The following is an 18489-nucleotide window of genomic DNA, read 5'->3' on the forward strand; positions in this document are numbered from 1 at the left end:
GCTTGATAGCCTAGAACCTCATTCAAACATGACAAGTAATGCTACCATTAGTACAATGTACTGTAGATATTAATAGGGTCATTGGGACTTATCTGAGGTAAAATAGGTTTCATGCAAATAACATTAGTAAGAATCCTTACAGATTAATATAACAATAACAATAAGTCTTATCCAATTAATTGGGGGGTGGTTATATAAATTATACCGCCTTATTATACTTATCAACAACTAAATTTTTGGATAAATTATTAACAAAAAGGTTTCACTCAATAATTTCATCGAGTATGCTCTCTTTAATATCCCTTTCTTCTTTCTTTAAAGGACTTCATACCACTGGATCTATATTTCTGGTTAATGTTTTTAAATAACTTCTTTGTATATGTCCAAATCCAATAAAATAAAAATTTTCACATCAATAATGAGGTTTAAATTTACATTTTCATAATATTTAAATTCTGTTTTAGCTAGACAAATCTTTATTGATGGCTTTTGTTTAATATATCTTGTTCAAACTTCTTTTTTTTTTTTGGCTAAGATTAAACATATAATAATATTAACATGCCTTTTGCCATTGACTTCTCTCCATCACTATATATCTAATAAAGAGGAAAAGGCATATGAAAAACAATGTTGTGTCCCAGTGAGACAGAATTTTATGAGCACTCTTAATCATGAAAATGCTCTTCCACCTAACTATAAGAATATAGTAAAGAGTAAAAGAAACCCTTAAACAGGGACCAATCAAATAAAGCTATGCTATATTTATGTATGGAGGGTGGTTGGGCAGAATCAATACTTGGCAAGCAATCCTAGGTTAAAGCTTTGTTTTAATGATTTTATTTTATTTTATTTTTTGTACTAGACATTATATTATAAGCTTATAATGTTAGTGCTTTTGATGCTTATATAAATTTCAGATTAAGGGATCATGGGCTCTAACACAGCCGTCACATTCTCGTTTAAAAATTTTAAAAAAGTTATGGTATGGGATATTATTATTTATTAGACTTTCTTCAACTTAAATGAATTGTTTTTTAATTCTAGTCATAAAGTAACTTTTAAAAAAAGTAAAATTCATTATATATATATATATATCCTTATTGTTAATTGTTAATGGCTTTTGGAGTGCCTAATCATCTCTATGGTATGACGCATTAATTTTGCCTAAACATTTTTAACATGGTAAAAAAAAAATTTAGTAAAAGCTCAAGTTATATACTATTACCTTCTTTCTTTATATTTGAAGGATATTACTTTTTTTTTTTTTGGCTAAGCTCAAGAACTCTCTTCATACACACAGTTAGGGATCGAATTTTGGATTTGATACTTAAAAAATCTAACTGAGTACCAATTATGCCACGCACCGTGGTTTGAAAGAGATTAACTTTTATTGTATCTATACTCTTCATGCCTTGCCAAAGGAGAAAAAAGAGGTGATTAGAGAGAAGGACGCATTAACCATTTGTTTTGACTGTCACAATAATTAACTAATTATTAATTTGTATTTATACATTTAATATAAAACTATAGGAATCTTACTATTCCTAAGTGAGGAATAAAAAGGGTTTTATTTCAAACTTCAAACCCAAAAACCTCACAATTTGGTTGTAACATACAATCACATATTATAATCCGAGGGAGTGATGATGTGTAAGAAAGAAAGAGGTTTAGTTTGATTCTAGAACTTTGAAAATAATGAAGCAACAAATGATTGGAGTTATTTAATTTGGAATAAGAGAAGGAAGCATCCTTTATAATATGATACAAATACCAAATATGGATGCTTTATCTATGGGCTAAGTGCAATGAACCTTCCTTAAAGCTCATTTCATAATCCCTCTTATTTTGTCTTTGTGCTAAAGAAAGATACTGCTTCATTACCCTTTTAGCTTTCATAGCTTTCTTTATTAAGGCCACTTAATGATAAAAATACCATACTTTAATTCATTAATTAACTATGCAACATCAATATTAGTACCTTAGAATCAAAACGCCTTTAGTGGTGGAGCTTATCTAGATATAGTATATGTCACGGACCAAACCAAAACAGAATTGAATAACTATATTGCCCTTTGTAAATTTGAAAATTACATATGCTTTTAAATTTGCAGTTTATGTACACACTACTCTGGTTCCTATTATAAAGCTTTTTTTTTCCCCCATAAGAAATGGGTGGCTCTTGTCATAAGTCACTAGGCACTACAATAAAACAACGAATTAACAAGATTTGCAAATTCTGTGGGAAAAAGGACTGTCACTAATTAATTAAAAACAACATCTTGCTGTTAAACTAATCAGTGACTAAATTTCATCACTAATTTATCTGTTTTTTTTAGTGAAATGGAGTATTAATTACATTTTTCATTTTAAAATTCCCTCAATTTAAAGTTTATGTAATTTTTCTCTTTGCTTTTCAAGTGGTGGAGTAATTCATGATTTTAGATATGAATAAATTTGAAAAATTATTTAATTTTAAAACAAATTTAATATATTAACCATCATCTTTTGATTCCGGTGAAATAATTGAAAGTATTTCCTCCAATCCTATTTATAAACTTCAAATTTGTAAAAAAATATGGTCCATTTTATAAGCTTTAATTTGGAATTTGTCTTAATATTTAATGTTTTTTTTTCAATTTTATCCTTAATTATTTATTCCCCCTCATTTGTCATAACTTCTCTTATCACATTTTTCCACACATTTTTTTCATGATTTTTTTTTCATTTATTATAAGGGCGTATTTGAAAATAAAAGTATATTTCTAACTTGTTTATTAATTTTAATTAATTATTCATTATCCATGAATTAGTTATTTGAAGTTTATATTAAGGATCAGTGAGAATACTGAATAGGGATTAGAGAGAGTATATATAATTATTTTTTCAATTAATAACTTGATTGGCTTATTTGTGATGAGATGAGTTAAAATAAGAATTAAAATATGTGATAATTAATGCATCCAATCATATATTACACATGCAATGCACTTTATTAATTACTTCACCCACCACATGCCATGTTTAGGTCCAAGTAGTGAAGAATCATGAAATAATCAAATAATGGTGCGGTTATATAATAATACAAATTAATTAGTTATATCATGACAATACCAACAATAACAATAAATTAATGAGCTAAATCATACAAGTTGATATACCAATTACAAAGTGCAAAGCTGAAGCAACCACACGTGATTACGTGTACATGAGGTTAATGACAATGGCATTCGATTCAATCAAATAATTTGTAAACTAGCCATACAATTTAATTCTTTTTTTTTTTGTGTTTTTCTTTTTACCCTTCTCTTTTGTTTTTCAAATATGGTGTTTAATTTAATTGAGAGTAATCTGCATTTATATAGATTCAAACATAATACTATACTTCATTCAGTCTTAATTACTTCTATTAGCACCAAGCCACCAACACCTATTTTTTCTTCATTTATTTGATTTTGGGTTGGTTAGAAATCTCAGCAAAGAACTCATCAAAAAAAAAAGAAATCTCAGCAAAGATAATAAAGAAAATTACTAAAAACCTCCTTATGTGGACATTTGTCTTTACTCATGCGGACTTATATCAAGCAAGAACAGCTCATCTTCACCGAGCTAATTTTTGCTCCAGCTCTGTGTAATATATTTTCAGCCATGTGCAAGTGTGTTTTGTATAATACATAACTGAACATACGTTGTATATGGTTGAAAAAGAGTTATATATGAATTCTTAAACAAATTTGAAATACTTTTTAAGCAGTAGAAATTTTAATGGGACATTTTTTTTTTTAAAAAAATCTTGTGCTCATTTAGAGCTACTTATTATATATAAGCATATTCAAACAAGTCAAGACAAAACTTCTGTTACATAGACAAAACTCTTTTTACTGTAAATTACAATTCAAAAACTATTTTTGAATACCCGATTCATTATTTCAGAGCCTATTTCGATTTGCCCATGAAAAGTGCTTGAATCGAGATAAAATTTTTTTCACATATTTATTTTATATTCTATAAATTATGACTAAAAAGCTTCATTGAAAGATCCAAGAGTGATTACAAAGAAGTCCTTGTTGGGATAATGGGACTTGTTTTCAAGCTTGGTGGAAGGATAAGGGTTTATCCGGAACAAAATTATGAATGATTGAGGGATGGGTGGTGGCACGTGTCAAGTGGGGCCAAGACTAATATCATGGGCGGGAGAACAGGGAATGATTGCCGAGGGGAGTGGAGGGGCGGGAGAGGAAGGAGATCGCCTGGCTTTGATTCATTCCCGGCTTCTCCTGGCATGATTGCGGTCGCGTCACGTCAACATCTTCGTAACGGGGACACCCCGAGACAGCCGTCGAATTGGCAGGATCACAATAACGGCGTCAACAATGCCGTTAACTGCTTAGCTGGACGCCACTGTCTCTCCTCCTCCAGCACATGGCCAGCTACCCTTGTCCCACATGCTCCAGTCCCATTCTTCTTCCTCAAGCTCTATACATACAACTCCAAAAAAAAAAAAAAAAAACCAACATGCTAGCACAAAATTTAAATTAATTTTCTTTCTCATATTTATTTATTTTTTAACATAATTTTTATAGTAATTACACATATTTAATATTTTATTAAATGATAGTTCTAACTGATATAAGGATATTTTACAGGAGACAATATTTATTTATTACAAATCATTATTTTAATTAATTTTTAATCAATTCAAATTAATCAATTAACTTATGTTAAGTAGCTATATCTACATGAAATATATTAAAAACAAAACTTTATTTTATTTTTTTTAAATGATTCATGCGCTCGTTATATGTGACAAATGGTTTGAGGTCACGATCTCACATTTAAAAATTTGAAAAAAAAGTGCCTAGTGTGATTTGAGATATGGGGTCCTCTAAATCTATTTACTTATATTCAATCAAGTTCTATAAAATTATTATTGATAATAAAATTACACAAGGTAGGATTTGGCTGAGGAACTGGGGGTAATGAATATAAATGAATAGATCTAAGTCTGTTGGCATATTAAATCTTATAAACTTTGAATTAAATCAATTTTTTTACTTTTAAGGTATACACAATATTACAAATTAAACCATTCCACCAAATATAATAAAAAAAATGTATGATTTGTTTTCATGATAAATTTGTAATTTTTAGAAATATATTTATGCTTTCTTATCCAATAACTATTCCTTCGATTTGATAAATTTACACTTGGTGCCCATTTACATGTAGAAGTATCATCTAAACAATGCCAATGAAATATTAAAAAGTTAATATAATTTTTGGTCTTTTAAGTTTGTTCTTATTTTGGTCCCTCAAATTTCAAACCATAGGTTTTGGTCTCTCAAAGGGCACAATAGTCCAAGTTTTTATTGAATTATAAGGATCAATGTTATAAATAAAAAGAAACTTAAAACTTGAGGAACTAAAACTAAAATGAAGGCAAACTTGAAAGACTCAAATTTGAATTAACCCAAAATTTAAATATATTCCTCCGGTTCTTAATATAAGACTTAATTGTTGAGTTGATTTTAGTCTTAAATATAACACCTATTTCTCATATTTATCAATTTTTTTAAATTATCTTTATAGATACTCTTTCAATTATAATCAAGTAGAAGAGAGAGAGAGGATATTAAGAAAAATGATTATGGTGTTTTTAAAAAAATATGTCATATTTTTTATAATTAACTAACTTACTTAACTTCCTTGATCTAATCAAATTAGTTAAATAGATATTATATTAAGGATCAGAAGAGTACTAAAAAGATCAGGTATAAAGGAACGAATTTATTTTTCATAATATAACTAACTAAGATTTGGGTGGGAGCGAGAGCTCTTATTTAGCATCAGACTATAATTTAAAACATGACTTGTAATAAATTGCATTGTTAGGTAAAATAGGTTAAGAAGGTTTATAAAGTTTCTCTCACATCTGATTTTTATTACAAGTCCTACTCTTCAGTAAAGAAGTTTAGTTCATGTTCTACAACATGATATTTCAACTTCATTTTCAGTAAGACTTATAAAATTGTACTTGACTTTGCAAATGATATGAATAATTTATTTTTATGAAATTATCTTATATTGAGTATTATTGAGAAATTTATATTGGGCATTCTATATATACTGACACCAATTTTTTGCGAGGAGATCACATATGCAAACTTGTACCTACGCAAAGTTATATGCTTTTAAGTCATTTTATTTTATATCGGACTTCAATTTAATCCTTTAACCATATCGATTTCCAATCATAAAGCCACAAAAAGAATTCCTCTCATGCAGCAGCAGCACTTTTAATTTATTTAACAAAAATAGGAAGTACTTACGAGGAAGCAAATTAAATCATATATAATATTTTAATCGAGCAAATACAAATAATTCTGTAAAAAAATAAAATAATATTTCAAAATTTTGGAATTTTTGATTTTTTTTTGAAGAAAAGGCAAAATAATATACTATTTGGATACTTAATGTAAGACCTATTTAACTAATTTGATTAGATTAAAAAAGTTAAGTAAATTAGTTGATTATAAGTTATAAGAAATATGACATGTTTTTCCTAAAACACTATAATTATCTTTTTTAATATCCTTCTCCCCTACTTGATTATGGTTGAAGCAGTATCAATAATAGTAATTCAGAAAAAATTAATAAATATGATAAATAAGTTTTACATTTAAAACTCAAATTAACTCAATAATTAAGTCTTACATTAAAGACATGATGAGTAGTAAAAAGAATAAGGTTTTTAGAGTGCTAAAACGAGCAAAAAAAAAAAAGACTTCCTCCTAAAAAAATCAAAGAATAAATTAAAAGGAATTAATTTAAATAGCAGAACATGAAAATTACGGAGAAGAGCTAAAATCTCGTGCTATGTGATTGTTGAAGATTGATGATGATGAGTTGCTCTTCTTGCGTGCTTATATCAGAATTAAGAATCCATAGCAAAGAAACTCTGAAGCACCCAGATGAAAATAGCAAACCAGGTTAAGCAGTATTCTCCAAAAAAATTTTGTTAAAGCAGTTGCTTGCCAATAAATAACACATTGACAAAAATGCCTTCATGGATGCTTGAGCTTACAGATGATAATTCTCCAATTTGTAAGATTTCTCAAATCATCTTCAAAAATTATCATAGGACTGCCACCTGGGAAGACAGAACATGATGGCTTTTCAAAAGCCATATGAGAGAGGGCAAGTGAGCCATTGATTTCTGTTATCACCACATGAGGGTCATCAATCTTTTCACGATGCATAGCTTAATTTCTTTTGCTTCAAATGGTCCTCAATAAACACAAAATCCCACAAAACAAATTGAGATGTTCATTATGGTACAACTGCAGAAGAATATCCTTAATCAGCCGTTTTTAGAAATAAAAAATGTATTTAAAAGATAAAAGGGGTTTCCAAATGACTCTCTAAAAAGTTTTATATCTCAAATTATTAAAAGATTGAGCGGGGGTTAACAACCTAGTCCCATTTTTAATTGTGCAGAGACCATGGGCCACAGGAATTTTAATAATTTTATCTGCAATGTGTTGAAAAAAAAGGTTCAAAATATGATACTATTCTAGACACTTAGATATGAAGCATACCAAATTAATTCAGGCTAAGATAACCATACCATTTTTTTAACTGAAAGTGTTAAAAAATGAAATATTACTTTTTTTTATTTGATTTATTTGCATTAGAAGATAATAAAAATTCTTACAGATAAATCAGTTTGATTTCGTATAAATTGTTGTTGATAAACCATATAGTTTTATCTTTGGGGAAATTGTAAATAAAGACTCCAAGATATGTAAAATTGTGATTTGGAATCCTAAATTTAGAAAATAGCAAAAAACAACCCCATCCTACTTTTGTAAATATGAAATGTTGGTAAAATATCTGAAATGCCCCTCAGTCAAATTCTGATTTGGTCTATTGAAGTTATCATTCGCTAAGGTGAACTTGTCATTTTTTATAGTTAACTTGTCATTTAGCATATCCTCAGCCAAGTTGTGATTTGGTTTATTGAAATTATTACTCGTTAAAGTGAACTTGTCATTTCTCATAGTCAACTTGTCATTTGACTGAGGGGCATTTTAGATATTTCACTAATATTTCATATTTACAAAAGTGAAACTGGATTCTTATTTGTTATTTTTCAAATTTAGGGTCCTAAATTATAATTTTACAAAATTGGGAGTCTTTATTTGCAATTTTCCCTTTATCTTTTTTAAAATTTAGTTTTTATTCTAAACATAAATAGAATTAAATGATTAATATCTTTTTTAACATTACATATATTTTGAGGACACTGGGCAAAGAGAAAGCACCGAAAATGAGAATGAGAAACTTTACTTTGGCTTCAAGAATTATTAAGGGGGAGATTCTCACACGGAGTCTGAAATGGCACTAGATGAAGATTGATTAAGAAAAATACAACAAAGAAGGAGAATTATTATTATCATCATAAAGCAAAAGAAGAAGATTACAGAAGAGGCAGTTCTATTCAAAAAGAAAAGCCAAAGTAAATAAAACCAAATCAAACCTGAGAAAACAATGATGACAAGTGAGAAAATAGTACAATTGATCGCTAGAAAGAGAGGGACGAGAGTATAAAGATTAGGGGGAGAAGTGAAACCTGTCTCGTGAAGCAGCAGGTAAAGGAGAGGAGGAAAAGAAAATAAAAGCTCTCTCTTTAACTTCTTTCCCCTCCTCATCCTCTTTCTCTCTGTTTCTCTCTGCAAATTCCACTCTCTCTCTATCTAAACAAAACCTTTTTTTTTTTGGGTTTCTCTTTCTCCATTGGAATTTCAATACCCATATTCATTCTTTGCTTCCTCCTTTTATATCACGAGATCCCCATCCCTTTCTCTCTTTCTTTTTTCCTTCTCATGTCTTCTTCGAAGCTTGTAGTTGCAGTTTTATGTTTCTCTGTTCGTGCTTCTTGTAGGGTACCTTCTGGTTCCATTATCTAGCTTTTGTGAAACTTGAGAAGGGGAGAGAGAGAGAGAGGATTTGAGACCCCCCTTTTGTGGTAGATTCGCGGGAAAATGTCGCATTCTGGGAAGCCCATTTCCGAGCTAGGAGTCGATGCTCTCAACGACCGATTCCACGGCTCTTTGAGCTGTGAGGCCAACAAGCCGGATTTTCGAGAACTCGACTTGGGCTCGCCGGTTTCGCCATTGCGGACACGTCATAGTGTACCTGCTGCCAGTGCCAGCGGACTCACCACTACTAGTAGTAGTTCGAGTTCATCTGGATCGGTTTGCGGACGAAACGGGTACAAACCGGTCGCCAAACGATCTGATTACGATCCGAATAACCACTCCGGCGAGCTCTCCGGCTCCGGTGAGAACAGTCCGACCGCCGTAGGGAATGCCAGGAACTTCAAATCGCCTCAAGCAAGATCAGATTCCAAGACCACCCAACCATTAATTTACTCTGGCCAAAGCTCCTCTGTGAATTCGCCGCCGCCGAATTTTCTTCCCACAGGCAATATCTGTCCGTCCGGCAAGATTCTGAAGACCGCTGCCGCGGTCAGTCGGAGCTCCAGGACGGACGTTTTGGGTTCTGGGATAGCAAATTATGGCCATGGAAGCATAATGCGGGGCGGTGCGACTTCCAAAGGCAACGCTGGAGGAATGACCAGTGCGGCCAATGCGAGGCCGAGCGGTGGAGGTGTCGTCACTGACTCAATGAAGCGAGCGGTGGTGGATCCAGAAGAGGTGAAGAGAGCAGGGAACGAGCAGTACAAGAAGGGCCACTTCGCCGAGGCTCTGGGTCTGTACGATCGAGCAATTACATTATCCCCTGCTAACGCAGCCTATCGGAGCAACCGTGCAGCCGCATTGACTGGTTTGGGACGGTTGGCCGAGGCTGTGAGGGAGTGTGAAGAGGCTGTGAGGTTAGATCCCAATTATGGGAGGGCACATCAACGCTTGGCTTCTCTTTATCTACGGTGCGCTTGAACTTCATCATTTTGCTCCTGTTTTCTTGTTGTCTTTGGGTGTAGTCTTGCTTTCAAGAATGTTACATTGGTAAATGTGTGGAATGAATCCTGTCATCTGATCCCAGATCAGGTTCGTTAGTTATTTTGTGCTTATCGTTGCTTCCTTTTTTGAAAATAGTGAATTCGGTTGGCTTGTTCTCTTTATTGCTTCTACAGCTGATTTTGGTTGAAGCTGCAGTGTGAGTTATTTCTGATCTCAAGTAGTCATTTAGTGTTTGGGTTTCATGAATAATGTTCCTTTTGTCTGTTTGTGTTGGGGCGATTTGATTGAATTTTCTATTTTTCTACTCTTTTGCATTGGTGTCAATTTAAAACCCAAATTTCTTTGTTAGTTCAATGTGTTCGGAGGCTTTCTGCGTTGATGGCATTGTTAAGAATTGTTCTGTCACTGGTGTATATTTGGATTCCACCGCTTGATTGTTTTCTACCAACTGTAACATGATGTGACTACAAGTGCTACAATTTATCTCACTATTCTGGATTCAGTGCTGTATCCAGTGCAAGGTGTCTGCTTATGTGTTGGCAGAGTTGTGGATTTTGAGGTTGAATGAACCCTTGTTTGTGGTCACAGGTTAGGGCAAGTTGAGAATGCCAGGAAACATCTCTTCTGCCCTGGGCTGCCACCTGATCCTTTTGAGTTGCAGAAATTGCAATTAGTCGAGAAGCATATCGGGAAATGTACTGATTCCCGGAAGATAGGTGATTGGAAAAGTGTGCTCAGGGAAATTGATGGTGCCATTTCTTCTGGAGTAGACTCTTCTCCTGAGGTAAAATAATTCCATTGTCGTATCTGACATAGAATATATTATGGACATAGAGATTGAGGAAAAATGGCTGAACTGTGGTTGATAATTGAATTTACAGCTCTTTATTTGTAGAGCAGAAGCCCTTTTGAAACTCCACCAAGTTGATGATGCTGAATCAAGTCTGTTAAACAATCCCAAATTAGAACCACATACTAACTTCACTTCACAGGCAAGATTTTTTGGGATCCTTTCTGAAGCTTATTCCTTCTTTGTGAGAGCTCAGATTGAGATGGCCCTGGGAAGGTGAGTTCAAAAACTTTTACCTTCATCAGAAATCTAAGATGGCAAGGGCTTCCGTTGGAGAGTGTGTATTGATGATGATTTATTTGCAGATTTGAGAATGCAGTTACAGCTGCTGAGAAAGCTGGTCAGATTGATCCCCGGAACATCGAAGTTACCGTTTTGCTAAAAAATGTAAGGATGGTGGCGAGAGCTCGAGCGCATGGCAACGATCTTTTCAAATCTGAAAGGTTCACTGAAGCTTGCTCAGCATATGGGGAAGGTTTGAGGCTGGATCCTTCAAATTCTGTTCTTTACTGCAATAGAGCAGCTTGCTGGTTTAAGCTTGGACACTGGGAACAATCAATTGATGATTGCAATCAAGCTTTACGTTTCCAACCTAATTACACAAAAGCTCTTCTACGTAGGGCTGCATGTAATAGCAAGGTATTTTGTCCTTTTTTCTTTAATACGTATCATACATTTTGTTTCCAAACTCATAGATAGCTCATGTAACCCCTTGCTGTATATTGCAGTTAGAAAGGTGGGCAGAAGCTGTCAAAGATTATGAGATCTTGCGGAGAGATCTTCCAGATGACAGTGAAGTAGCTGAAGCTCTGTTTCATGCCGTAGTGGCATTAAAGAAATCTCGTGGAGAGGAAGTGCATGATTTGAAATTTGGTGGTGAGGTGGAAGAAGTATCTGGTCTTGAGCAATTCAGAGCAGCAATAGCATTACCAGGTAACAAAAATGTTTGAAGGCCATCTTCAGTGGTTAGGCTGCTCCTTTTTCCTGTGAATGAGATTGACCCTAGGCTTTATAGGTGTTTCCGTGGTCCATTTTGAAATTGCATCTAACCCACAATGCAAGCAAATCTCACCATTTATGGGTACATTATGTGGCCGGTATCCTTCTATTAACTTCCTTAAGGTACTTCACAGATTAACTTTTATCATCTTGAAACCCAAATATTAAATAAAGATTATAGGTGAGCATCATTGGAGTTTTCTTAATATTGCCTGCAATTTTGTGTTTGATTAAAGGTGGATATTCAAGAATGCCCAACAGTTGCAACGGCTGAGAGCGTTAGAATTGTACCTACATTCAAGATCTACAAGAATGGCTATCGTGTGAAGGAAATTGTGTGTCCTAGTCGTGACATGTTGGAACACTCTGTGAGGCATTATAGCTTTTAGAACTCATGACTTGTACTTCTCTGCTCTATCTTCTGCAATTTCTCTTGCTGTTAAGACCTCTGGTTGAACTGAAACTCTCAAGCTATTCCGTCTCTTGAGTCATTCCAGTTTCTTGATCCCGTTCCCACCACAAAATGATCAGCCGATTCCTGTGACCTAGCTGGAACAGAACCACAGATAATAAATCTCATTAGTAGCCAACGCCAGCGGAACCCAGAGATGGTCTAGTTCCTTTTACAGTTTTTATTTATTCATTCATTCCTCATTGTTTTCTGGTTCGTTCTTTTCCTATCTCCCTTTGTCAGTTTTCTTTCTATCTTCTTTCCAGTTCATCTAGGTCAGCTAGTACTGTGTCCCCATCTTTCACTATGATTGAAAAAAGCCAAAAAAAGGGGGAAGATTTTACATGTCTGTACATTTGATTTAATTGGCAGTTTAATTACCATTAAGTTAAATAGATAGATAGTCAAATATAAAGAGAAAGATGAGGGGGTTCTGTTGGTAGAGGGGGATCTGTACATGTATATATGTAATGATACATACCGACCAAATATTGGAAGCCTTTGAGGAGATTTAATGAGTGATGGGTGGGCACCTCCAGAAATGAGGATGATTATGTTGTTGTTATTATCATTTTTCTATCTTTAGCCACGTAATGAATAAAATTCCCATTTTTTCTTGCTTCGGCATCAGTGATGACTGCCTTGAAGGTTTATCATTATCTTGTTAGACCATGTTAATTGTGTTCTTTACTGTCTCAAAGCCTCTGCAGCGCAGCATTAGGCACAAGGTGTTTGGGTAACCTTAAAAGTGCTTTTTCGTAAATGGAAGCAAACTCCTAGATATATTTACTTTATATACTATGAAAGTACTTTCAAAACTATGATTTTATTTCTATCCTAATACTGAAAAGAGACACCCGGTGGACTCGATTCTGCACAAATCTGAATTCTCTACATTCATTAAAGCAATGAAGTATGGTACAGTAAAGACAGCTGAAAAAGAGAGGCAAGAAAGTGGCCTTCATATTGCAGATGATTCAATTTGATCTCACTTCCCCATATCCCTTTATTACTACAAAGGATGGAACTTGGATTCATTTATCATTTATAAACTGAAGTACTTGGGAAAAGCTGACATGGTGTTTGGGATTGAGTAGGTGGATATGGCATTTAAGATGAACTGTCTTGCTGTTCAGTGTTTGACAGCAAAGGCAAGTTACATGTGTTTTTAAGTGAAGGCTTAGTTATTATTGAGTGGGGAGGATGGATGGATTGGGTGGTTGATATGATAGAAACCATAACTTTGTCATCTTTTAGTACTGTGTCTGTCTGTATCCCTCACACATATATATATATATAGAGAGAGAGAGAGAGAGAGGAGTTGGACCAGTGATCCATATGTTTTATTATTTTATGTGGGCTTGTTTGATAGGTAAGAGTAAGAGAGATGATGTTTGACAAAAAAATACAGGTATTTGTGAGAGAGAAAGGTTGGGGGGGGGGGGTTTGTGATCACATGTGGGCATTTAAGATGTTGCCCGCTCCTTTGAAATGGGGACACGAAGGCTCCTAAAAGTTTTCCTTAGTCGGTGCGCACCGGCCACTCTTTGACTTGCCTTTAATGTTGAGCCATTTGGAACAATTTTTAGGTACATGTGATTCATTGTATACCCACGTAGATTAAATTAGTTGTTATCAGCCTATCAGAAGACGGAGAGAAAAGGGCCAATGAATACAAATTACTTGTTATAATAAAAGTTACTATAGTATATTTTGATCTTTCTAAAACCATGCAACATTAGATGATATATTACTATTTTCGGTTTTTAATATAAGGGGTAGTTTGATTTTTAATTTAGTGTTAAATATGAGATTTAAATTTACTTTGCTTATCATAGTTATCCATTTTTTTTCAAAATAGTCTTTGTAGTAGTTGTATATATTAAAAGTTTAATCAAATGGTAATTTTAGCTAATACATGATTAGTAAAAGTATTTTGGGTAAGACATAGATATTACAAGTAACTCAACAAACTTTCTTAATTTATTTAAATTAGTCAATTAGTTTTTATATTAAGGATTGGAGGTAGTAGTTTAAAAGTTAGGTGAATTATCTAAAAAAATAATAAATATGAAAGATAAAATAAATTGGAGTTTTATATTTGAGGTTAAAATTAATAGTTCAACTAGCTATTATGTTAGAGGTGGAAGGGAATATTTTAGTTGATTAATCTTGTATGCCTATCATGATGAATTCTATGGCTTTTTATGGAGTCCTAGAAATATTAAAATAATGATTCAAATTTCTAATTTAGTCTTAAAAAATAAAGTCATATAATCATGGTGATATAAATATCTTATTTTATAAAAAATAAATAAAATTTGAACTAATTCTATTAAAGATAATAATAAGGAAATGTAATTAAATCCTTAGTTTTTTGCCAACAATTATATTCTAATTAATCTAAAGGATATGTTGCTCAAATAATCCTAATAGAACATTTTTGAATATCTAATTTTGTCTTATCCCGTATTTCACCAGTTTTAGTATTTACTTCGTAGTTTCCGATGGGTGTGGCAAAATTGTTGAAAAATATTACAAGTAATTTCAATGATTAAAATTTACAAAAAATCTAAAAAAATAACTCTTGAATTTCAAAATCAAAAAATTCAGAATTATTATAAAAATATGTCATTAATTGTTTTTTTAAGTATAGTTAGTTACTATTAAAGTATAACAAACAAAACTGATTTAGAATTTTCAGGTTGGAGAGGTATTCTTTTGTTTTTGGAAAAATGTGATTATGAGGGTGGTATTACAGAACACCCGTCAACCCTGGATTTTGTTGTACTTTGTTTTCATTTCATTGGCATGTAACTAAGTTCTGTAATTTGTTTAGATTAAAAGATAAGTAAGTCATCTGGAAGCAATAACCTGTCTATTTATAAATTACAGAATTTTAAACGCAGATAATTATTGCTAATAATTCTTTTGCCAAAAAATCTAATCTAGTTATCTGTAAATGCCACTTTCAATCTAATTATAAAAGCTAGTTGACTAATTTGAGGAGATTAAAGAAATAAGTTAAGTTAGTTATTTGTAATAAATATGTGTTGTCTTTTCTAAAATATCCTTGTTAATCAAGTGTATTGGTTAGAACTACTATTGTTAGAACTTAGAAGGATTATCTTGGAAAAAAATGTTTAAATATGAAAAACAAAATAGATTAGAATCTTATATTTAAGACCAAAATAAAAGTCAAATAAGATTTTATATTAAGGGGCAGAGATAGTATCAATTTTTTTTTTGTTACGTATGAATATCTTCTGATTGAAGATAATCTTCTTTGAAACACTACAAACACGGATGGTTCCAGCATGGGAAAATTTGTTACTTCTGCTAGATCCGCCAATGGGCATGCATCACATGGTTATTTGAGTATATAAATAAATAAAGTATCAGGAAACCAGACAAAGGGTGTGGTCATGTCCAACGACTTTGGTGCTGTAGAGAAGGCCCACAGTGTAAAAAGCAAAATCATGGAAAGACAAAGTGACAGAAAAGGACCGTCCCTCCAAAGAATCTTTCAAGTCTCCTTTTTATTTGGCAAATTGATACGAAAATAAAAATGCCAAAACACACAAACAGGCTACTGTGCCAACTGCCAACAGTACGGTGTACAACAACACCGTCGTAGGCCGTTTTGGTCCTAAACAGGAAATATTGCCCTTCAGATTGAGGATTTCTTTGACTCTTTCTGTTTTCTTGAAAATAAAAAATTAACAACATTGTTTGAATCATTATTTTGCAAGACATACCTAAAATGGTGACATAAAGAGAAGAGGATAAGTTTGCTTCATCAACATAACTATCACTAATGAAAATAAGATATTTTGATTTTGATTTTATTTTGCAAAACAAATTTTAACCATTTTGTTTTTCAACCAGAAACACATTTGCGACATGGAAACTTGTTAAAAAAAATCTAATTTGGGAAACACCCGCCCCCCAAAAAAGGGCAAAAAAAAAAAAAAACAAACAAAAACCTCAGGCAGTGAATCCAGAGAACACAATAACACAAACAGCGACTGATGCACTATCAAGATCTATAACATATTAGCTAGCCAGAATTAGGATCATGGGATAATTGCAACCCAACCATGCACATCACAGAGAGCAAGAATTCATGGCAAAAAGAAGAAACTCTACAGAAACCTTTTTCTTTTTCACTTTCCACAATTTTCACTCTGACTTCCACAATTCAAAATCAGTAATTACTTAACAGTTGAAGATGGTTCATGTGCTGAATGTGACAGATAAATGGCTACCATATATATATTCATACAAGATCCGAGATAACTGCTTCCAGGAGAAGAAAGGAAATAACAGGAAACTGCAATCTGAGGAACAATAACTTCAAATGTTCAGACTCCAATTCCTCCAAATTTCCATTTCAAATTGATAATTAATACTAATAGCATACATTTTGCATCATGGTTATTTTCAGGCCAAAAGTTTCCGTCATCGCATTAGGCACCACTGGCATATAATCGGGTCCACTCTTTTGCTGCAAGTTGCAAAAGCAACATTGTCAATAAGACACATTCAAAATGTTATGACATCATCAACAAGTGATTTCTGAACAATCAAAGACAGTAAATACACCTGTTTCAACAGCCTCGCCCTCATTTGTTTTCCAATGCTTGGCAATGTTCTCAGAAAGCGGATCGTCTGGGTTTGGTGCACTCAAAAGTGCTTGGATGCTAAAAGAATAACAAGAAAGTTCTTAGTATCAGTTCATAATTTTCTTTTTGTTGAAAAGTCAGTTACTGCAATATTTTCTATCAGCTTGCTCATAGCATTTCCTCCCTCTCTTAACCAGCAGAGGGATGCTCTAATGACCAAACTAACATCCAGTAGCACTGAAGTTGAGCCAGAATTTAACATCTCTCCCTGATTCATTCATTCTTTCTATTTTGTGTTTTTCTTTGTTTCACACCCAAAATTTTTTTGGCTAGTACGAGAACTTCTAAATTTATACAAGCAATGAAAAATACGTCCAAATTAGCAGTGTGATCACACAATTTAGCTGAAGAAAACTTAGTCTAGTAGTATATATCAATGTACAAGCATATATATTTTACCATACATACGCCACTTGATATAGGAAAATGACATGTACCTATATGAACATCTACCCCATATTTTTAAGGAAATAAGTAGGTTGAGATGGAAATTCATGATACCTCAAAAGAACAGTACGTATCTGAAGAGCCGGACTCCACTTATCTTTCAGAATATCAAGACATATCCTTCCGAGCTGGCATTAAACTTTAATTTGTAAGAAATGGATCACCACAGAAGAACAATGAGAAAGTAGAGAAAAGAGAGCAAACCTTATCAATATTTGGATGATATATTTTTGTCAGAAACCTAACCTGTGAGAAGCAATGCACACGTTGATCAAGAATCAACGGAATATTATTGGGGCCAATGCCACATGCATACCATGAAAATCCACAAAACATTCAATGTCAAAGGGTCCCTGGAGGAAACTTCAGAATCATTTGATTGTGGCAAAACAAGTGTAATGATTATAACACCCCTTCACAACAAGGGGAGAGAAAAGACCAAAGAGAGCCACAAAGAACATTTCAAATGACAATCGGATGGAAAAATGCTGGAGGTGCACATATGTAAAACCCTCAAATTGGCAATCGCCCTACCATGCTTGTTCAAATAACTGTTCTAAATTCAAAAGAGATCTTCAAACCTTGAGCCATACCAGACCACAGTAAAATTGAACATCACAATACTTCACCTATGAGTAAGTAGCGACATTCAAAGGAAATGCGGAAGACACTGTATTTAAAACAGCCATAAATTCTTACTATCTTAGTTCTAACAATGGGAGGCAAGCAAGACAAAATTAAGTTAATAAAAAAAGATAGGTTTGCTAATATCTATCAAAACAAATATCAAAGAGAACAGAATACAAAATTATTAGATGAAATACCTTAGGGGCAGCCATTGGATATTCCTCCGGCAAAAACAGTTCTAACTTGAAAACACCTCCTAGCAATACGAACCAAAAACACAAAATATTAGTCAAGCAAAAAATATCAAAGTGCGGATTTGGAGAGACAGGTCACTGGATCAACAGAGACAGGGTTGTTAATTTGGTCAGATCAATCAACTACTGATTCACCATGCTAAAAAGGAAAAATACAGACTGCCCATTCTTGCACAAGCACTCAGAATCAACA

General features: G+C 33.1%; 2 protein-coding genes across 2 annotated transcripts; one reads left to right on the forward strand and one right to left on the reverse strand.

The window, feature by feature from the left end:
• The first annotated feature begins 8716 nt into the window (after positions 1 to 8716).
• LOC114741461 (TPR repeat-containing thioredoxin TTL1) lies at positions 8717 to 12886 on the forward strand. The gene is made up of 7 exons (XM_028929737.1): positions 8717 to 9949; positions 10572 to 10767; positions 10865 to 11049; positions 11139 to 11472; positions 11562 to 11766; positions 11849 to 11955; positions 12069 to 12886. Exons 1-7 carry the CDS (start codon positions 9042 to 9044, stop codon positions 12219 to 12221), a joined length of 2088 nt encoding a protein of 695 aa, XP_028785570.1. The 5' UTR covers positions 8717 to 9041; the 3' UTR covers positions 12222 to 12886.
• Positions 12887 to 16429: 3543 nt separating this feature from the next.
• On the reverse strand, positions 16430 to 18335 carry LOC114741460 (ubiquitin-conjugating enzyme E2 36-like). Its single transcript, XM_028929736.1, has 5 exons — positions 18240 to 18335; positions 17620 to 17661; positions 17470 to 17543; positions 16889 to 16986; positions 16430 to 16790 (listed from the first exon to the last, which is right to left on the reverse strand). Exons 1-5 carry the CDS (start codon positions 18252 to 18254, stop codon positions 16753 to 16755), a joined length of 267 nt encoding a protein of 88 aa, XP_028785569.1. The 5' UTR covers positions 18255 to 18335; the 3' UTR covers positions 16430 to 16752.
• Between the last annotated feature and the right edge of the window lie 154 nt (positions 18336 to 18489).

Source organism: Neltuma alba, unplaced genomic scaffold (assembly GCF_004799145.2).
Source record: "Neltuma alba isolate B1F8T4 unplaced genomic scaffold, ASM479914v2 tig00003397_pilon, whole genome shotgun sequence".
NCBI lineage: Eukaryota > Viridiplantae > Streptophyta > Magnoliopsida > Fabales > Fabaceae > Neltuma > Neltuma alba.